At 36.5% G+C, this 23509-nt stretch overlaps 1 protein-coding gene across 5 annotated transcripts in view; it reads left to right on the top strand.

Moving 5' to 3' along the window:
• GRM8 (glutamate metabotropic receptor 8) overlaps positions 1–23509 on the top strand; it is a 333772-nt gene that overhangs the window by 260248 nt on the left and 50015 nt on the right. For all 5 annotated transcript variants that reach the window (XM_027639805.1, XM_027639809.1, XM_027639807.1 and 2 more), the window contains exon 8: positions 1738–1874. In XM_027639805.1, coding sequence (XP_027495606.1) covers positions 1738–1874 — 137 coding nt within the window. The remainder of the gene's footprint in view (positions 1–1737; positions 1875–23509) is intronic.

Below are 23509 nucleotides of genomic sequence, written 5' to 3'. Positions count from 1 at the left end.
ATTTCTGAAAACAGATCACACTGTTATTGTTGAGCAATAATAGTGTTTTAAGTTCCCATTGGTCTTAACTGATACAAAGGACATTTCCTATCCATTTGTAAAATAAACTGTTCTTTAAAGGCTGCTGAGTGGAAAAATTAATTCCATCATTATTCAAGAGTAATATTTTGAAGGTTACCTCCATAACTACCATAATTTCATTGCTTGGGAGATTGTAGACTGGTATTTTTCTTGCCCTTCATTCTGTCAAAAGAATTGGGAACAAAGCATGAAGAACTTTCCAAAATTTTCTGTTGAGTCTCTTCTCTCTTCATAAGGTCTTAAGTCTTTATCACACATAATTTTTTGATACTCTTCTTCCATGGGTGCTCACGTCGAATTTTTGCAGCCAGACTTTTGGTGGCAGAACTGTGAAATTGGCACTGCATTTAATACACCACTTATCACTCTCAAAACACTGTTTATTTCACTGGATATCGGTTTTATATAAAAGCTGCTATACAAAACAAGAGAACAGAGAGAGAGACAGACAGACAGACAAGAAGTACTTATGCTGAAATTTTGGTGTGTGTAGAATGCTGTTCCCACTTCTACTAGCTAGCTTCTACTTGATATGTATCTAGAATTCTGAGGTGGTTTTTTTTTGCATTCTCTGGAAATTACTCACAGTAGACTCAGTGCCTCTAGGTGCTACATTAGCATGTGTTATACTGTATCAATTTACTATTAACTGGATAATCCTTTCATGGTTGTTTCCGTGGGGAAATATGAAAACATTGTGGAGTGCATTTTTTGGTGGTTTGGGTTTTTCCCTCAGTAAAGATTTAATCTCCAGTCACTGAAATAGAACTTTAACATACTTGAGTTTTTCTTTATTGGACCTAAACTATAAATATGATTCACCTATATTTATGAATTTGAGGAATGGGTGAAAATGACATTGTGTAGTTTTTGAAAATCTCTATCGGAGAGCAGATCCTTGATGTCACCTTGAGGGAATTCATCAAAATATGTTCTAATTTAGCTGGCTTGGTTGCCAAGGTAGATATGTTGTTTTCAGTCTTTGAATGTTTCATTGATCGAACTAAGAACAGAGTACTTTTTTATAACTTTTGACAGCTTCAGTAATGTCCCTTTCTGTCAGGCAGTGTCATGTATAGAGGAGAGAGAAACAAGCATAGTTGCTGTCCTTAATTCATTTTGATAAAACACTTTTACACAGGTGGTCAGTGCTAGAAACTTACCATATTACTGTGACTCAGTTTAAACACTTGCATCTCAAGGTCCCCTAAACTGATGATATTAATTTTATTTTCATACTTAACAGGGAAATTTTTAGTGTAGTTTGTTACAAGATTGCTATTTTGTGCCTACTGCATGTATACACATCCTAAAGTGCAAATATGCCTTTCTGCATGTCAAAAGGAATTTCTGCACTTCTGTTTTATCTCAGAATTTCCTAATGTTCTGTAATACACACACACACAAAAATCCAACCTTTCAACCAGAAAAAAATATTGCAAAAGATCGTATTTTAAAATTATTTTCATGGAATCATAGATAGGGTAGATTTTTGATGATAAACATTTTCTCTTTGTGATTTTTTTTTAATTTATTATCATACTAGATTTGCACTATGAAGAACCTGGTCAATCTCTAATTATTATTTTTTCTGTAACATTTTTTTTTTAATTACTCTAAAGGTATGTGTCCTAATTGCTTTTTAATTTTTTTCAGGGAGTGCTGGAACACCTGTTGTCTTCAATGAAAATGGAGATGCTCCTGGGCGCTATGATATTTTTCAGTATCAAATCACCAACAAAAGTACAGAATACAAAGTAATTGGTCAGTGGAGTAACCAACTTCATCTAAATGTAAGTACACCATTTTCCGCAGTATTCTTCTGGAGAAACTGGCTCCTTAAGGCTTGGATGGGTGCACTGTTCACTGGGTAAAAAACTGGCTGGATGGCCAGGCCCAGGGAGTGGTGGTGAATGGAGTTACATTCTGGGGTTGGTCACCCCAGTACTCAGTACTGGGGCCAATTCTGTTTAATGTCTTTATTAATGAGTTGGATGAGGGGCTTGAGGGCACCCTCAGTCAGTTTGCAGATGAGGCCCAAGTTGAGCAGGAGTGTTGATCTGCTGGAGGATAGGAAGGCTCTGGAGAGGGTTCTGGAAAGGCTGGATCCATGGGCCAAGACCAATTGTGATTGATAAACAAGGTGAAGTGCTGATTCTGATCTTAGGTCTCAACAACCCCATGCAGAGCTACAGGTTTGGGGCAGAGTGGTTGAAAAGTGGCCCAGAGGAAAAGGATCTGGCTGTGCTGGTCAAAACCCAGCTGAACATGAGCCAGCAGTGTCCCCAGGTGGCTTAGAAGGCCGATGGCATCCTGGGTTGTGTCAGAAATAGTGTGGCCAGCAGAACCAAGGCAGTGATTGTCCTCCAGTACATGGCACTGGTAAGGTTGCAGATCATAGAATCATAGAATCACTAAAGTTGGAATAAACCTCTCAGATCATTGAATGTCACCATTAATCTAACACTGCCAGGTCTACTACTAAACCATGTCTGCATGTGCCATGTAATTTCCTCTTGTCCTGTCACTTCTTACCAGTGAGAAAAAACTGACCTCAACCTATCTACAACTTCTTTTCAGGTAGTTATCACTTTCTACAACTTTCTACTTTTAAATACTCCAAGAAACATGTTGAGGTGCTGGAGTATGTCCAGAGAAGGGCAAAGGAGCTGGTGAAGGGTCCCAAGCTCAAGTATGAAGAAGAGGAGTTGAGGGAACTGGGTTAATTAGTCTAGAGAAAATGAGGCTCAGAGGGGACCTTATTGCTCTCTACAACTGCCTGAAAGAAACAAGTGACAGGATGAATGGAAAAGGCCTCAGGTTGGGCCAGGGGAGGTTTACATTGGATATTAGGAAAAATTTATTCCCTGAAAGAGTAGTCAAACATTGCAACAGGCTTCCCAGGGAAGTGGTTGAATTACCATACCTGGAGGTATTTAAAAGACATGTACATGTGGAACCTAGGGACATGGTTTAGAGGTGGACTTTGCAGTGCTGGGTTAATGGCTGGACTTGATCTTAAAGGTCTCTTCTAATCTAAAGGATTCTCTGATTCTACTGGTTTGATTATAATACTGACAGTGAAGAATACTCATTTGAGTATTACATTATTTTAAAATGTTTAAAAATATTCATTTTTTCTCTGTTAGTTGGCAGAAGAAAGTTCTTCTGCTTTGCTCTTGAGAAGACAGTAAAAGATAGCACAATAACCCAAAACAAATTCTTTATATATTAAAGTTAGATGGATGGATGTGTAGTTACCTGTTCCTTCCAATGATATTTTAGAATCATTATATATCTGTTATTCCTCAGACTGATTAATAAGTTAGGCAGGGAAATAATACTCATCCTTCAAAAAAAGGTATCAAGCAAAATGATGGGGCATGTATATTGCCCAGGTATTTGAAATAATATAAGAGCATGGAAAAGTATTTAGTAAAAGAGAAGTTTGAATTCTAACCAATTCTGATCTAGTTAAAACACTAGGATGATGAACTACTGCAATAAAAATACTTCTTAAATATAAAGGGAGAATTTGGTGCTTTTCCGTATAAATAACTAGGATTTTTATTGTCCCTTATTACTTCATAGAAAAAGAAATAAAAGACATAACATACACAATCTTAGATGATGTTTCAAATTGCTGTCTTAATGTGTTCTGCAAGTTTGGGGAATGTTAAGTCCCACCTGTGCATGGAAGTATATTTGGTTTGAAAATCACCATCCCAATAGAATTCAGAGAATATAATATGCAATATTTATATGACAGACAAGCATCAAGTTTTAACTTAAGAAGTTTTTGGTTCCAAGGCAGTTCTCTCTGTCAGAAGATGTTCTTCACATGAAGAGAGTAATGAGAAAAGCAAAATGAAATTAATCTGTTTCCTTATTAGCTATGCAATATTCACAGGTCTTATTTGAGTTATGTTAGCCATTTGGGTAGATCTGTAAATGTACAATACCAAGTGTTGTTTTGCTAGTGGTTGATGAGAAGGGCAAGAGTGTGAATTGATGACTAGATCCAAGAAAGGGATTTTATGCAGTAACTTCAATCATACCACAAAAAGCAGATTTCAGACATCTCTGGTTTTCTATGTGAGAGGTTCCTTATGAAGAGTAACAAAGACAGTGTAGCAAATATTTACAAATTATTCTCCTGTTGAAACTATTTTGCAATAAATATCTGAGTGCTGCCCACGATAACACATATGATAACTCCCCATTTTCAGCCACAGTTGTTAAAACACTTTAACAAAACTACCATTTAGGATCTATAACTACTTGGTAGGAATTAATTTATTTAATTATTTTGACCAAATAGAAAAAACCCTACCAACAGAAACTGTGTGTTGCAGACTATGTGGCAGTGTTATTTCCCTTGACTAACCTGATATCTGTCTGTTGAAAGGTGTGGAAAAAAAAAAAAGGTTACATGAGTTTAAGGTTAATATTGAACATTAATTTCTGGAAAACCCTATAGTTAGATCCTTAACATAACTACTAAGAAATACATTCCAGATCATCATAATTGCTACATTTTTCTGTAAAGTTAGTGTTTATTAAATGAACTCAAAAACTGATACACAGATTTTGCATGAATGTTAGTACTAACATAGCAGTTATGTAGTACTTACTAAAAGCTACCGAAGAATTTGCTTCGATTTTAGTTCCATTCCAATCTGCCTTTTTCTATCTCCCCTTAGACTGCTAAATTTTTCATTAAGCCTGTAGTTTTTCAGCCCCATTATTTCTGCCTCATACATGTGTACTTAAGGGAGTTCTCTGAAATACGATTAGATTGATGGCTACTCATACTATTGAAACCACACCATGCTAACCACATTGACCACAAATCTAACAGGAAGGAATTTTTCTAAAATGCGTCTCACCAACTTTCACTGGAAATGGATGTGTTAAGATGTTGTTTCCCTCTTTTTTCACCTCCATGATCTCACATGTTGGATGCAACTGGTTGTTCAAACTCACAGGCAAGCTCTGTCCAGTGTGTGGAGTTGTGGAGATGTGAATGGATGGGCAAACTGCTCCATAGCAGCTGCTTCTGCTCCCAGCCTTGTGCCAGGGTCCTGCTCTTGTCCCACCACCCCCCACTCTGCGGCACACCCCCTGCTCACAGGGACCAGGGCAAGCAGACATACAGGGCTCAGTCTCCTGGGGACTGACAGGGTATTATTTCTTAAAGTTTATTAGGGCTTGGGATGCTCAATGTTGGTTTTCATCGGTGTGTGCAGGTGCTGGTGCAGTAACAATGAAGAAGGAATTGCAAAAATTGTGGTACAGTCCATTTCCATCTGTTTCTACATTCATTAAACTTACTTAGCATGTGTTGATGGTAGTTCTGACAGATGATGATGTGCTGTGGCAAAGCTGTTTCCTTCTCTCACTAGACAAAATATATTAAACCCAAATAATCTTTGTGGATGATTGATAATACTCCAAATCATCATATTGCAAATTAGGTAGCGCTTTTGATTGCTAGTGAATCAGAGGGAATACAGTGGATGTTTTCATTAGTTTCTGTGAAAACATCTGTATTTATTGAAAGCAAAACAGTATTAAGATGGTAGAGTAACTTTTACCTTGCTGTTCTATAAAGGAGATGCTTTTAAAATATAATGCTTTTCCCACTGTATCCTTCTTTCTCCTGAAGTTTCCTCTCAATGAAGACACATGAAATTATAAGTTTTAGTGAATAATTGTCAGTTAGATATCCTTTATAGATACTTCTACTCTGGTTTTTACAGATATTTCTTCCTCAAATTGTGTAGTAGCATGCTGTAGCTATGATGTGTTTATGTAAGAAAAACAGCCTTTCTCATTACATGCAACAAACTCCAACAGAAACTCCGTGACATACAGAATAAGTGGTGGATCAGTCTAGCTGAAAAAACACAATTGTGAGCAGACACGGGTGATCACAGAGGTTTCTATGAAACCCTGAAAACAGCATACGGGCCTACATACCAAGCTCAAAGTCCTCTACTCAGCTCTGATAGTCAAACACTTCTTACAGATAAAACCTCCATTCTGAATCGATGGTCTGAACACTTTCAGACCTTTTCAGTACCAACCGTGTAGTCCAAGACACAACCATTCAGTCCATCACACAACAACCGGTGAAGTACGAATTGGATACTGCTCCCACTTTAGGAGAAACCCTTAAGACCATACAGCAAGGCAGCTGGGGTTGATGGAATTCCACCTGAAGTCTGGAAACATGGGAGCCTTGCACTCCATGCTAAATTTCAGGAGTTCTTGCTACACTGTTGGGAATGAGGTGAACTACCATCAGACCTTCGAGATGCAGTGATCATCACCCTATATAAGAAGAAAGGAATTAAATCAGACTGTTCAAATTACCGTGGTATTACTCTGCTCTCCATTGCCGGCAAAATCGTAGCAAGAATACTCTTGAACAAATACCCACTATAGCAGAAGGAATTCTACCTGAAAGCCAGTGTGGTTTCAGAGCCAACAGGAGTACCACAGACATGGTGATTTTTCTCAGACAACTGCAAGAGAAGTGTAAGGAACAGAACAAAGGTCTCTATGTAACCTTTGTTGACCTCACCAAGGCTTTCGATACTGTGAGCAGGAAAGGTCTATGGCAGATTTTGGAATGCTTAAGTTGTCCCCCCAAGTTCCTCAAAATGATCATCTCACTCCATGAGGATCAACATGGCCAAGTCAGACATGGCAATGCACTTTCTGAGCCCTTTCTAGTAACTAATGGTGTAAAACAAGGCTGCGTTCTTGCACCAACCCTATTCACAATCTTTTTCAGCATGATGCTCCAAAGGGTCACAGCAGACCTCAAAGATCAGGACGGCACCTACATTTGATACCGTACTGATGGAAGCCTTTTCAACCTGAGGAGACTGAAGGCCCACACCAAGACCTTAAACCATCTTGTCTGGGAGCTGCTTTATGCTGATGACACCACCCTTGTTGCTCACACAGAAGCAGCTCTGCAGTGTTTAACATCCTGCTTTGCAGACGCTACTGAGCTCTTTGGGCTGGAAGTCAGTTTAAAGAAAACAGAAGTTCTCTATCAACCAGCACCTCAGGAAGTCTTCCATCATCCCGATATTACCACTGGCAAACCAGTGCTCAAATCAGTCCAACAATTTAATTACCTAGGTAGCTTCATCTCCTTGGATGGTAAGATTGACAGAGAGATAGACAACAGGTTAGCAAAGACATATAGTGCCTTCGGAAAGCTTCATAAAAGAGTTTGGCGAAATAAACACTTGAAGTACCAAGATTAGTGTTTACAGAGCCATAGTGCTGTCTACTCTCTTATATGGATCTGAATCATGGGTCATCTACCACCACCACCTGCGACTCCTAGAATGTTTCTATCAACGCTGCCTCCGTACAATCCTAAACATCCACTGGTCAGATTATGTAACCAATACATCTGTTCTAGAGCAAGCAGCAGTCACAAGTATTGAGGCCATGTTGCTGAGAACAGAGCTGCACTGGGTAGGGCATGTCTCAAGGATGAAGGACCACCACCTCCCTAAGTTCACCGTTTTATGGTGAACTTGCCACCAGCTGCAGCAAGAGAGGAGCCCCGAAGAGATACAAGGACTCCCTGAAATAACATCTCAGCCTTGGCCATATTGATCATCATAACTGGTCTATTGTGGCCTCCAATCAGGAGGTCTGGAGACACACCATCTATAACGCTGCTGCTTCCTTTGAGAACGCATGCAGGATCACTCTCGAGGAGAAAAGACAACACAGAAAGAATCATGTCCTGCAGAATTTACCACCTAAGGAGTCTTTCTGTTGTGTCTTTTGCAATTGGACATGCCTGTCTCATATTGGCTTTTTTAGCCACCAAAGTGCTTGTGTCAAACCTGGGTAGAGACCTTTCCCTAATCTTCGTTCCCGAAGCCCAACCATGATGATGATCATCTATACAGCTGGTATTGTGCTTCAGAAAATTTGTCATTTTTATTCATCTGTTTATTTTCTGTGACAGAAGAATAAATCATGAAAGTATGTAGCTAACATTAGAATAAGTCTTGCATCTAAATAACTGAATATAAAAGGTTCCTTTTTGTGTTTCCTTCTCTCCTTCCTTTTCCTTTTCCTTAGGATGCTCTTTGATATTTTATATCTGGTTTTGGCAACAGGTCTGTTGTGTGACCTACTCACCTGGTAGCCAGCTCTGGTCCTGTTTCTGACCCCAATGCTAAGGATTCAGGTTTCCTCTGCTGGTGTCTCTGGTTCCTCAAAGTTTTCACTGACACTGCAGGGTCCTTGTCGTCAAGCTTCAGACTTGTTCCTTTCCTGGTACAGTGCTGGTTTTCCCTTTGGGCAGAAAATGCTGACTCTGGCTAGATAAAGACTCTATATCATGCTCCCTAAGGGGATCTTTGCCAGCAGGCTTCACCAGCTGCAGAGACGATTGTATCTTTGATGCTGTTTTTTCCCTATAGACTTCAGTAACATTAATGCTCTCCTTTAGGCCAACTGGCCTTTTAGATTTCATCTGAAGCAACTATAACTTCAAGATATAGGAACTTCATGATACTGATCAGTAGTACTCTTGCAATTCTTAAAAAACAAACACATGCATGACAATGCTGAGATATACAGTAGAGAAAATAAATTAAGAAGGAATAATTAACTTAAAAATTTAATTTTTTGTGTGATTCTTGAGTTTGAATACGGTATCTCAATCTTTGACAGACACAAAGAAACTCTGAAAACAGGTATTTGGAAACATCAAACCGTAATCTCAAAGATCCTGCTGATTCTGACCATGTACATTTACACCTCTTTTAGTAAAGAGGTGTAAAGTCCTTTTCCTCTCTAAGGTTTCCTGGCTTTAAGTGGTCTTAATGTACTGGAAATAATCAGACCTCAAAAACTTTTAGTATCATTTTGAAGGAAAACATAATGGCCTTAGAACTTCTGATCATGGACTACACATTAACTGTCAGGGTTTTCTGTTGTTTGCTTTCTTAATTTTCTTTTATTCTTCAATAGAAAAAGAGAACTTATTTTTCAAGAAACTCTGATAGTTAAAATCCTTTTTTCCAAAAAAAAATCTGGTGTTCAGAATGAATAAAAATCCAGGCAAAGGTAGATGTTTCTGCAAAAGTTATGTTTTATTCATATTGCAAAAGTATTTTGCATACCAGGTCACACGTAAAAGTTCTCTACAAATATGTGGGCTTAGCAAATTTGAGCTCTCAACCATGTAATCTCTGTACAAGGAAAGTTGTTAAAAACAAGCTTGCTTTTCCTGGAACTTATGGTTTGAAATCAAGTTCTTTTTATGATTAATAATGAATTCTCTCTTAGAAACTATGTTCTGTATTGCATGTGTTGTAATAAGGGCTAGATTGAGATGTTGATTGATGGCTTTTGTCAGTGGTAGTAGATGGAAATAGTCCCAATCCTAAAGTTTTAATAACAAGTTTCTCAGTTCCTTTCCTTAGAAATGCATTCAGTTTGTTCTGGTTCATTTTTGAGTGACTTTTTTTCTCCTCCGAAGAACTTTCTATTTTTAAAACTGAATGCCAGTTGGAAAAAGAAAAGTTAAAATGCTAAATGATTTTAAAATCTTATATTTTGACTTTAAAAAAAAAACCAACACACCTTTTTAAATTCAGTTCAACACATTTTCAGATTGCTTTTCAAGCTTGTACATTGCTTTGGTCTACCAAAGTCTGTGTTTAAATATCCCAATATGAAAAATATGTAGATCCAAGTCCATATTCTTCCAAGTAGCAATTCTGATTCATGGGTCTTCAGGCCGACACAATTATTGATGCTTTCAAAATCATGCATTTAGCTGATGAAGTTATAAAGCTTGAGTGGATATACATTAATGTGATTTTACTCCTTAAGGAAAAATCCGAAGCATATCAAATAAACTGTATGTTTCCCTGGAAATTTTCAAGACCAGATTAGATAAGGGCATGAGCAACCTGGTCTAGTGAAAGGTATCCCTGCCCATGACAGGGCAGGTTGGGACTAAATTGTCTCCAACCTGGGCCAATCTATGATTCTTTGTTCAAGTGAAAACAGTGACATTTTAAAGGCAGAATTCACTTGTGTTTGTTTTGTTGTCTGTTTTGTTTTGGTTTGTTGTTTTTTTTTTGTCCACCAGAACACAAGAGTTCTGTTGAAAGACAAAAGAAATTTTACAATAACAGATTTTTAACATTCTCTTAGACATAATAAGGTGCATAAGGTTTCAGATTTATGCAGTGTATGCACTGAGGATATAAATGGCTCAGGGGTATCCATTTTTCTATAATGATCTTGATTTATGACTAAGTGAACCATAAATTAAAATTACACTTCTGTGATGAAGTATCAGAGAGACAGCCATAATCATCATCAGCCTTAAGCAGAGTGTTAGGCGAACTAGTAAAAATTGGGAACCCCATGTTGACAGAGAGCTTCCCCTCAGGCAACAAGATCGCAAAGATATTTGAATCAGTTTTTGATTTCTCTTCTTTTCTAGGACTCTTGACTTGTATCTAATCCCAAAGGAAACCATCAACACTGAAATTAGTCAATTCTTTTTGGAAGTTACAGATTCAAAATGCATTAGTTTCCTTTCTAATGGTAAAGAAAATGACTCAAAAAGCTTCTGACATTTTCTGTAACTGCACCAAATAAATTTCAAGCTTTGCTGTAGGCCACTATATTTCATTAAAGAAACCAGAGAGCCTCTTTTTTTCCTGTGGTAACTATTATATAATTGATAGATGTTTTCAAATAGCTGAACCTAAGCCCTTTTTAACAAAAGAACATAGTACAGTGAAATACATAACAGGAGCACTTAGTGCTGTATATGATTATATCTATAAACAAAATATGACAATCATATGGCCTGCAGGGTATTCTTCTGCCCATATGTAATAGGGTAGTAGAGTTCAAACTTACACTCTATCCATGTTATTTGACTGAAAATTTTTGATGCTGGGCTAAAAATATAACTCAATGAGACAAGCAAAAATGTTTTTAGTTCTTCTCAAAATTATGCTGCTGTCTTCGTTTAATCTACAGAGGACTGAAAGTAGAAGAAACCATTATGGTTTTTAGACTACTTAGGTTTTGCAAAGCTAGTCCTGCTCCTAGCACTGGTCAATAAGTATGGTTCAGAATTTGTTCCATTTTACTGTCAGTATCTTAGGTCAATATGAAAAATGTAGTCACCAAGAACCAATGCTAGACTGAAGGGATAAGTCAGTAGTAGGCTACAGTAGTTGCAAAATGTAGACAAGACAAAAAAGTACAAGAAATGTGCAGTAAAATTAGGATTTTATGATTTTGAAACGTTGCAGATTGTATTCATATAAAAAGTTTTGTAATGGAGAGGAAATAGGTTGAGAAAGCATTAAAAGATTTTCAGAACAGATGCTATTTCAGACATGACTGAAAACAGAACTTGGATTCAGAAGCAAATGAGCTTAGAATAACCAAAGAACGACAACATGTCTTCCTTCCGAAGTTTTTTACTTTTTTGGTCCTAATAGGCTTTTTTCTCCCCAGACAACTAACTTCACTGATTCTCTGGAGGAAAAAAAAAAGGAAAATGGATAAAAGATAGGAAGATATCCTGAAATTTTATAACCAATTTTTCTTCATTAGAATGATACCAAATTGCCAATGAAACAGTCTCTGCTTGAGAGTTAGGATGAATAAGGATTTTTTGTCACCTTGTCAGGGTGAGTGAAAGTCAGGTTTCTCAAATGAAACATAGTGTTGCAGTTACATGCTTGGTTGTGAATTTGTCACAGAATTCTTGAGTGGATGGTAGATATTTTATAGCTTTTTATGATCATCCTTGGTAAGAAGTGGTATGATTAGAATGAATTGTCCTTTGAACAACCATAGCCAACAGGACCATGGAGTATGCTTGTTTTTTTCAATAAACCGGAAAGGAGGCCTTGTCATGCACGACAAATAAAATAAATCACTCGTGTTTTAAAATATTCTTTTATCTTCTGCAGTAAAAACAAGTGTGCAGTGATAGAACAATAAAAAATCAGGAGCTTTTATATGAATTCCTGGAGAGTTCTACATTCATATATGGGACCTCAGAGCAGGGTTAGCTGCTCCCCTGGTACAAGCTAATGTTATGAGTTTTAGCATAGACAGACAGCTACTGGGCATAGCAGGTAGTTTGGATTATGCATAGCTGGCAGCAATCTGCAGGGAATTTCTTTGTGAGGTACCAGTGTAAAATGTGGAGTATGAGCATGTTTATTCCCCAGTTTCTTCCATCTTTCTCCTTCCTCCCCATAGAAATTTATGTATGTATTGTAATTTGAAAATTGAGTTGCCCTTTAAATCTTGAAACAAAATGTTCATGCTTAAAAGTATGCTTAAAATCGTAGATTAAATTACTATAATTATTATTCATTTTCGTTGCATAATGAAAGTCTACTATTAAAAATCATTAAATGGAAAATGAGAGGGATTCTGTGGTTATGATATGATGAAAGAGAATAACTGGCAGTTAGCAGAACGTTACTATATGATTATTTTTTCTATTTGCTTTGCTGTAATTTCTCTTCATCTTCCAATATTATTATTTTAATTTCTTTAAGATAGTCATCTAATATTTATCCAGGATTTTTCATCCTGATAAATCCCCAAACAATTTTTTTAAAATTATTTAAAGATAGGAAGTGAATTATTTTCTGCATTTTTCAAAGTGATATCACTGATTGTAGTGGTGATACTGTGTTAATACATCTTAAGGCAGGGAATGATTAGAATAGCTAATCTCATTGTAACTTCAGTTTGCACGAAATAGATTTAGTGTTGAATATACCAGTAGGATAGACTGGAATTGACTGGATCAAACAGGGAGGATTGCAGTACTGTTTTTGGTAACTACAGGAATTCAAGCAAACCCCGACTTTATGGAAAACTTAGGTATAAAGCTAGGCAATGGCTTTGGAATGGTTAACTGACCTGCATAGCCAGAGGTCATTGCAGCAAGGAACTCCCAGGCTTTGTGATGTAATTCATCTGTCCTCTTCCCCACTGCTATGAGCTCGTTGGCAGAACTGTGACTTCACTCGGAAAAGTAGAGTAGCTGGAGAGAGTCCAGTTGCAAGCACTCATAAAGATCAACCATCTGAATGTAGGCCTGTAGGAAATATTTAGGCAAACTAGGATTGTTTAGTCTGAAGAAGACTACACTGAGAGGGGTTATGTTAATCTCTTTCAGTACAGAAAAGATTATTCAGGAAAAGAATAAACTGTCAGACATAGTTAATTTGGCTGTTAGGAGAAGTAGTGGATTTGAATTACAGTGAGAGAGACCTAATGGAGACATGCTGAAAGATTCTAACCGAGCATTGGGCTGCCTTGGGAGGCTGGACAATCTCCAGCACTATGGGTTGTTTGGAACAGGTGAGCTGCACAGACTGAATTTGCGTAAGTAATTCAGAGGCAGGGACATTTCCTTCAGCCATCACTTCTTAAGTTTTCTGGCTTTCATTTGCTTGATGGGTTTGGTCTGCTAATAATCCCCTCAAAGGCAACGTCCTGTATGCCTTGAGCAAATGCTGGGAGGGATACAAGCAACTGGACTTCTACACTTGAAGTTTTGTGAGTAAATACAAGACTGTCTATATTTTCAGTAAGAACTGTAGAAGAAAGCCATATCAGATTTTTCAGTTTATAAACTTGGTTACTTATTTAGGATCTTTTTTTCCTCTGGGTTGTGCAAGGTAAGGACAACTTTTCCATCAATCCTTGGAAAGTTTTTCATTCACATATAGGTCTCCAAATTGGACTTCGATTTCCACATACCGGGTGGTTAGTATTTTACAAACTGATTTAAGTTCCTTTAAGTCTATGTGGAAAACAGTTTATTGTTGTGGTAGTGATAATTCCTTTTACTTAGACCTTCTTTCCCTAGCGCTTCTTAGAGAAGTATTTTCCTTGTAAACAAAAGCAGAAAATTTTTCAATTTAGTCACATAGAGCTTGTTTTCTAGACACACCTGATCTTTGCTGATTTCCTTTGGGCTTCTCATTTGATTCGCCTTCAAAGTGAAACACAATGATCTAACCTTCAGAAAGTGTTCTGGCTGAAGTCTTGCTAGTGCAGAGTACAGCAGAAACATCATTTCATATATTCATGAGCGCAGAGCAGAGGGGAAAGATTATTGTATCTATCCATGTTTCTCTGGATGGCATTTACCCCTTTTGCAACAGTATGACATCGGTTCAGTATATCATAATCTACTAAAGCCCTGAGACCTCTTTTTCTGCTGAAGAGCTGCTATCTCCCTGTCCTTCCTGACCCATAATGTACTGTTAGTTGTCCTGGTTAAACTGGATGCTTCATTTTTTCAGACTCCATGGTATCATTTGGAATAAGTGTCCTGACCTTCAGCATAGCTTGAATCGTTTCCAGTGTTACTGCCCAAATTTGATCACCATACACTCTATTTTATCATCCAAACTGAATGAGTGGTTATTACAGGTATTAAATAATAGCAGACTAAGAATAGACCTTTCCAGGCCACACCCTGAGTCATCCCTTCCCTTCTGTCGGTAAATCAACTACAAATTTTATCTTTCCACAGCTTTCTAATATAATTTACACCTAGCCTTTAGGGGCTAGATCTGTTTCAACAGATTGCTTATGACTGAGAGTGTAATTTAAGGTGATGTCAAAAATCATTCTAATGTTAAGATAAATGACACCTGGTTGCTTGTCTCTCATCCATGTTTCCTGTTATTGTCTCACTGAAGGAAAAGTGACAGTTCATTGTTGACAGATCCCTTTTGACTGTTATTTGTCTTGTTTGTTTTCTCTAAGTTTTTGAAATGTGTTTGCTTATTTCTTTCTGTATTTTTCTGGGAATTCAAGTTAAACTGAATGATTGATAATTCCCTGGATTCTTCTTTCCCCCTCTTTTCTGAGAGTAAGCACTATGCTTCCTATTTGCAAATTCTCCATACTTCCCCATAAAGTGTCAAAAGCTTTCTATCTCAACTCTGTATAAATTGTAGAATAAACCTCAATATGTTCAGTCGGTATGAAAGCCCCTGACTTCCTTTCATTTTCAACATATTCATATCTTTCCTTAGTAAGAAGGATTTTTGGGTTTGTTTCTGTTTTTTAACCTCCCCTGACTAAATGTGCTGTGTGGCACTTTCTCTAACTTAAAATTCTTCCTCATACTTGTTTTTGTACCTTCCAGATCACCAAGTCTCTCCACAGAATTTTCAGCTTAATTATTGTCTCTTCATTCTAAGCAGCAGCACACACTTGGCAGTGAGAGCTCTTCCCCTGCTGCTGTAAATCTCAGTATAAAACACAGTCTGTTTTCTGTCTGTTCTGAACTAGTTTTTTGTATGGTTTTGTTACCCAGCTGGAACTATGTTTAAATGGCCTGTGTGACTTTATTTTGTTTATCTAGCATTGAAAATTCAAAATTATTACTATGAAAATATCTGATATGTGCTATTATAGTGGGAAACCGTCTCAAAGTAGTGTTGAAATGTATGTCTTGGTGTTTAGGATTTTGAAGTGCTTCAGGGTAGTATGTACTACACATATTAACAGGGTTTTTTTCTGAGAAACAGGTTAGACAAATATGTCAGGAACAGTTCAGATATAGTTACTCTTTTCTTGAGACATAGAAATAAACTCGATCCCTACATTTCATCTGAGCTTGTCTGTACCTCTGTCACACAATGAAAGTTGCTGAGGTGAGGGCAACTTTTCTCAAAATTTAAAGTGCTTTACTTTGGAGAAACATTCTTTAGAAGCTGAGAAGCACAGGATATTCCAGCTCTGTTTTATGTTATTCTTTGAGAGGCCATTGATGAAGCTAATGCCTTTGTGCTGTCTGTCTTGCTGCTGCTAATGCTTGAATGGAAAGCTCGAGAAATAGATGCAAAATTACCCCACTCTTTTCTTTCAGTTCCCTTATTAAAAATATTTTTTGGCAATATTTCCTCAAAAAACCACAGTTTGGAGGTGTGCTATGGCTACTGACTATCATGCTGATCATTGTTGCCTTATCGGTTTTAGCATGTTCTGTTCTGTATTCTGCCAATACAGTGCTCTCCTTTACCTTATGGTTTGACTATGAATTTTTTAGGATTGAGACCATAAATTTTTCTTGCAGATTTGTATAGTCCTTAGTGCAACTGAGGTCTTGGTCTGTGAGCAGTGTGGGAATAAAAAGAATATATTATCTGTGTGTTGGTACTACTTCGCGGGAAAGGTTGTGCAGTTTGGAATTTAGAAGCATTCATTTCAGAGTTTCATATACACAGTGCCCTCAAGATATAGGAAATAAATTAAACCATTGAAAAATAGTGAGGTAGGATTAAAACTAAAACCCATCAACATCTTTTTTTCATACTGAACTGGGGCTTTTTATGATTGACTAATTTCTAGTTTTAAAGTAATTGAATATTAAAGACAACAAAAAGAGTGACAAGTCATCTCCTTAAGAAATAATAAATATAAGTATGGGCCATGAGCTTGTTAACATAACAGCACTGAAGTTACTGGACTGACCTAAATCTGCTGTACATTTTTTACAGGTCATTATGAAGGAGTTTGGGGGCAACAGCTTCTTTTCTTGACAAACTTATCATTTAACCAATACAATAATTAAAAGCATACCATGGTGGATTTTTTTTTTTCATTAAACAACAGGATTTACTAAATGACGTTGTCCTAAAAATAAAAAAAAAAAAATCTGTTTTAAATTTCTTTAAAGTCAAATGGCAACTGTACTTGACCGACTGTGCTCCTTCTGTTTACTCTGAGCTGTGAAGTAGGGGAGAATTTGAGCACCATTGGGATTGAAAAGCATCGGACAGACTGGAAGGAAGTATAGTAGCTATTGAGCATTGGGCTTGGGAAAAGCCAACTCTAACTTAGGTAACTGTAGCTAAAAGCAGTGGATTTGAGAGGGAGCATCATCAAGAAATGCAACTAAACTATTAAACTAGTAATGGGCCTTGGGCAGAACTGAGGAGATTCTCCAGGCACAAAGAAAGTGATGTAAAGAACTCTGCCAGAACCAGGTTTCTTCTCTTTTCTCAAAGCACTAAATTTTTTAAGGGGTGCTTGCAGGCTATTTCTGCATCATCAACTGTAGGAAATAAAAAGTACTTCCAAGCTCTATGGTTCAAATGGCCTTAGTACTAGAGACTGTCAAAACTAATCAGCTGACAAAAAAGGGTGATGGTGGAAGATTTTGTCTTAAAAAAACAATTTCTTTAAAAAATGTAAATCTGACAAATTTTTTTAATGTTTTATTTGTTTTTAATTTGAGTTGTTTTGAACATATTTCATTATATAGGCAAAGTTATGGTACAGTCTGCTTTTGTTAGCATATAATGACTTCAATCCCTGTGTGTACATGAAGAGTTTTATTTGTAAGTGCTCATTAAATTCTCTCCAAGTGCATGTCAGGGACATGTAATGGCAGTGAAGTCCTCTAGGTAAGGATACATCATAGAGATTGTCTACATGAAAGTGGTCTGCAAAAAGATTAACTTTAGAAACCTGATTTGCAGTCTGATCCATTGGTAGTAATGATGTGTTTTCAAAATATAGAAAGTAAACCATTGAAAGCTCTTTCAAAAATTCTGAATTCTGCTGATGTCATATTGAATAGGATATTTCTGTGGTGGTGTACTTTTCTTCATTTGGATTCTTTGCTTTAACTGTGGGGTTTTTTGTCTCATTTGTAAATAGAGAGACTATCTCCAGAAACAGGTGCTTGAAAATTAATTGTAATTCATACTTTCCATAAAGCAAAAAAATGTGGTATATATTGAATAGAAGTGCCTAGTAGATTGCTGTAAAATTCCATGCAGTCGAATTAGTTACACAGTGTAGCAACAGTAACTGTGCGCTTTGTGCTAGCCTACTCCCTAAGCCATATGAGAATAAAATGATGTTTCCCAGGTATTCCATTTGCATTAATGTTTGCTGTTTGGCATATTGAAGAAGAAAATACATTGCAGCTCCTCCTATTCTTGTATCAAGAGTCTGCTATGGTCAGCACTTCTGTAGCCCATCAGTACAAACCAAACCACCAGAGAAAAGTGAAAAAAAATAAAAACTAAAATTTATCCCAAATCATATAAAGATTGGGGTTTAAAGTCTCTCTAGTTTAGATTACCACAGTGTGTTCCTCTATGTAACTATTCAGCAGTCATCAATTATATGACTTAATTAGTAGGGTTGGTTTCTTTGAAGTAAAATTAGAGCATCGGTGTCAGGCCACTAAATAACATACCTGCATTAATAAAGTAAGGCTAGTATTTAACATTTCCTGTTTATGAGAATAAGAAACTTTTTGTTTTTTTATACTCTTACTTTTTATTTTTATGCATTACCTCACAGTATCCTTCCCTTTAATTATTTTACCCTAGCTGAAAATGACTTGTTAATATGTCCAGAATATTAAAAATAATTCCAGAGATTGGTGATATTGCAGTTCTGGAAACTGCAGATGACAGGAAAGATTTTGACATGCTGAGGAAGCACAGAATTATTATGTTTCTGGTATTAATTATTTGAAAAAATATTGTTTAACTCTAAAAGTAAAAGTTATTTTAGAAGTTTTCTAAAATATAAGTCCCTGTTGGGCAAAAAACCTTCTAGACCTGAGCAATGGACATCAGCTATATTTCTACTTGAACTTTATAGTCACATTTAAACTTAAGCATCTCCACTCCTCCTGTCTGCATGGTAGCTTCTTTCCAGGCAACCAAAAAGTTGAGATGCAAGCAGGTCAAATAACTTGCCTAAGTTCACTGAGAGAGTCAGACTGTATCAGAGCTACATAGGCTAAATCCAAGCTTAGAGACCAAAGCTGAACAGCTAATAATATAACCTTCCTTCCTTCCTGTAGTCCAGGACATTTTATATCATACTTGCATATAAATAATTATACATACATACATGTAAATAGATATTCAAATAAAAATAACATTAAATGTAACCGTTTTTCCTTTAAGGAAGCTGTGAGATAGAGATAATAAGTGGTTTGCCTAGGAGGAACTTTGAGCAGGTGCATTCACAGTTAGGAGAAATCCAGCTTCCATTTAAGTTCTATCAACAACCTGTACTTCTGATCCTAAAGAAAATGAGAATTATTTGTCTTGTAGTATTTCAGACAGATCCTTTAATAGTCATTGCACCTGATCAATCTTCTCAGACTCCTTTTTAAACTGATATTAGACTGCATTAGTTTTTAACCAGTACGTGCTAAAACCAAAGTTATAATCCCATGTTCTTTGCAAAAGTCTTGGGATATCTATGCCTGAAATTCCAGAAAATGGCACCTCAGCTGTTAGGAAAAACATCTGTATTGGGTGAATGATGTAAATAATTTACAGCAATTATGGCAAATTTGGTAATGATAGTGATTTTATACTGGCATGACAATTTGGAGTCACTCTAAGTTGTTGTTGTTGTTGTTTGTTTGTTGTTTTTTGTTTTTTTTTTATTTTATTTTGTTTTATTTTAATTTAAAATACATTTTTTGTCATTGACTTATTTCCTTTCTGCACATGCCCACTTAAACTCTGGTTTAAGCTTTTCTCTAGAGGGATAAATCTGGCAGACTGAATGCAATAATCATTATGTTTAGATGCATAATGAATTCATTTCAGTTTAAACAGTTTCAATTTAATTTTTTCTGATGGTTAGGATGACTTGACTGGACAAGGTACATTAAAAACTTCAACTTTTACTGTGAGAATAAACATGCTAGACAATTAAAAAAGCTAAATATTAGATGAAATTACCTTAATTAACTCACTTGCTATGCTCCTTTGATGAACATTTTTGTCAGAAGGTAAATACTTCCAAGAACTTGAGACAGAAATAAGAAAAACTCCTAGTGATAGCCAGAGGTGAAATTTCAGCTCTTTGTCATTTTTATAACTAAGAATATGAATACATATTAAAATTCATACAAATTTATATGTAAGAGTATTGATGTTTCAAAAGTCTTGGCTGACTACAAAATAGGATACTTGTCTGTTCTCACAACTCTTGCAAATATCACTTGCGTTCCTCTGTCCAGAACTCATATAATTCCATCTGTTACAATAATATCCTTAAACACATATTTTTCATTATTTTTAATAAATGTCTGGCTCTGAGATAAGATTTGAAAAATGAAAATTCCTGCAAGTGATAATGTAGTATAATCAGAAACATTTAAATATTACCCACCCAATGTCCTCTGAAATAAACTCTCTGAAGACTGTCCATCAGTTGCTGAATTAAGTAAGTTTTTCCATGGTAATGAAGAATGGAAAACAGAGTGGTTTTGTACACATTAATTGGACACATGATTCAGAAATTATATTTGACCTATTAATAACATTTTGATCACTCTTCTCCAGTTGCTGAGGGCATTGCTTAATGAATGAATTGCTTGATTGTTGGAAGAACATAGGTGCCAGAAATGTGAATGAGCTACTCATACTGTGCCATGTAAATCTCATATTGTTTTAACCCAGTTCTCACATCATTAATTTTTAGTGTTATTATTAGATATTAGAGGGAATTGTGTTTTTAATGTTCATGAAGGACAGAGGTGTTTACTTCATTTTGATATGAAATGACATTTCGTCTGTATTTGAAGGTTTTACTGAACAGCAAATCTTAGTCCTGAACGTTAAAGAAAATTGCAGCTCCATCAGGCAAATATCTCATGTAGAGATGATTTTTATGTCTGTTGAAATAGCAATGAAGCCATTCTCTTTTTGTCTGATGATGCATTTCATAGAAAATTAATACGTGTCCTAGAGACACGTTGTCATACTATTTCTGATGTTTTCACTCTGATAAGCATTGGAATAGTAGAAAATGGAAACAGATCTTAGGGAAATGTAAGGTACTTCATGATAGCACATCAATCTATCAGACACTTTCTAAATTCAGAGAAGCTACTCAAAATAATAATGCTTAAACTATCATGAATAATAGATACAGAACTAGGCTATCCCAGTCCAGCTGACTTAGATGAGTTCAGATACATTTAGCAATGAACTTTACCTTGTCATGTATCATACTATAGTGAACAGCAGTTAGATGACACACAAAAATTAGGGTGACCAAATAAGTCTTCTAGAAACCATGTTTACCCAAGGGTACTTAACAATCTGAGACTTACTCAGCCTCAGCAAGGTCTGAGAAGTATAAAGAGTGCTGCAGACCCAATCATTAAAAGCTGAAGAAACTCAGAACTTCTTAATTCTTTTTCAGTGGCAAAAAACCCCTTCTTTTCTGTCTTCTGTCTGGTTTTGGCCTCTTGATTCCAAAAATCTTGGTCCGAAAGATTGCTCAGAGACTTTTTTTTATCTTTAAGCAGCAAGGTATTTGTTTATTCAACATTGGGAGCAAGCCAGCTCGCACTGGACAAACTTGCTCTACTGTGGGGGTCTTCTCCTCAAGCCTTCATCCCTTTGGTGGTTGCCATGGACATCTTCCTCAATTTGACCTCTTCAATTAGGTGACCTGAATTCTTCAAGCTTGCAAAATCCTGGCTCTGGGCCTTCTAGATCTTACTCAAACATCTAGTTTACCTAATTTATTACTGTGTGTGTACTACTCCTATTTCTTCTACCATAAGGCCTTTGGTCCAGTGAGTAGAACAGAATAAGATATTAACCAGTGGTCCTAAAATGTTCTTCCAGCAGAACAGGTATTGGGGTTTCTTAGCAGGCCAAGATATCTCATTAACTCTTTTAGGTCTGGGTCCTGTTTCACTCTTTGTCAGTTTCTTTCTCCCATGAGAATCTTTGCAAATGTTTGCCTAAGGTTAAGTTACCCTGAAATTAGTTTTTGAACTTTTAGATCACATTGGGTCAGGTTTTCCAAAGTATTTAGATTATGAAAACTGGTGATGGAAGCATAGTGGGATTTTCCAAAGCACCTGAACAGATGAGGTACTTAACTCTCATTTAAATTAATTAGCTCTATTAAGTTCCCCTTCGCACATTTGAGATTTTCACCACCAAGTGTTTATGTCTATATATAAAATTACGATTTTCTGAAGAGGCTGAGCATCCAGCAACTCCGTTTAAAGTTTGGATATTACAAGTTTTCAGTAGTTCTGGAAATAATACAGTGTCTCTGGTTCTATGTCCCCAAATGATCCTCCTTCTCTTTCTTGTTTCTTAACAGTTTCTACTGTCATTTATTGTCTAAAGTTAATCTCAGAGAAGAAATGGGATCAATAGTACTAGCACATAAAGAGAGAAAAAGAATGACATGAGTGCATCTTCTGCATGGGTTCTAGAAGCTGGGACCCTCGATATATACATTCAGTATCCAAAGAAACTAGTAGAACTTTAAGACCGTTGTAGTTGTGTCTTGTACTGGATTTACTTGTTACTTTTATATTATGCAAAATGATAAATCACAAATACATTACAATCAAAGACTGCTGCAGTCTGGGAGAGCTGGGAGTGCACCAGATGACCAAAAGTAGTATGACTTTTCAGTTATTAACTACTGCATATACAGAAACCCCTGACAGATCTGTTTGGGAGTAATAAAAGCACACCGTGCTCACTCTGAGGTTCCTCTGCCCTATACTCTGCCTCTACTACAGTATTGTTGAAATAGCATTCTGAGGGTGTACACGCATTAGCATTTTAGTTTCAAACAGGAGTCTGCTTTTGAAATAAATCTACTAATTATTCCCACTTAGCACACTTGCTCATAGTGGTGTGGGTCTTGGGCCTTGTGAACTGGATTGCTTTTGGCTGAAATGAAAACAGGATATGCTTTCCAGAGGGACATTTATTCTTTGTTAATCATTATCAGTGTTCAATTCACTGAACTACATCAAAATTAGGTCAAAATAACCTTCTTCTGCAGACTCTAATTTCAAATACAGACCAATGTTAACGTCAAGCCCTCAGTTAACACCTTTGCTCTGTTGGTTAGTTCTTACCGTGCCACGTTACTTCCTAATGTAGCTATAAACTGAATTGTCAGATAGTTGTGTTCATGTGAGAATCCCATCTTTCCACCCACTTCCAGAGTTAAAATCCTACAATACCAGAATTTTCTCAGATATGCAGGTATCTTAAAGGGATTTCCAGTTTCAAACACTGGCCAATGTTTCCTGGGAATATATCTTCTCTTTCTTCTGAAAAATAAAATGAAATAAAAAGCTCATGAGCAAGAACTCATAACATTTTTCTTAAGAGCTTTTTGAGAAATATAAGTCACCCTAAATATTTGTTTTACTTAGAAAAGTAATCCAGACAATAGAGATCATACAACATAGCTTTTATACCTTGTACAATCCACCTGCCCTAGCCATTCATTCTGGTTATTCTCTACATTTAGAATTTTTTATGCTCTAAGAGTCCATTCTTGTTTAAATTGTTCTATCAGTAAC

Source organism: Corapipo altera, unplaced genomic scaffold, assembly GCF_003945725.1.
Source record: "Corapipo altera isolate COAL_440 unplaced genomic scaffold, ASM394572v1 1b, whole genome shotgun sequence".
In the NCBI taxonomy this organism is placed as follows: Eukaryota; Metazoa; Chordata; class Aves; order Passeriformes; family Pipridae; genus Corapipo; species Corapipo altera.
This window is presented reverse-complemented; position numbering and strand designations above follow the sequence as displayed.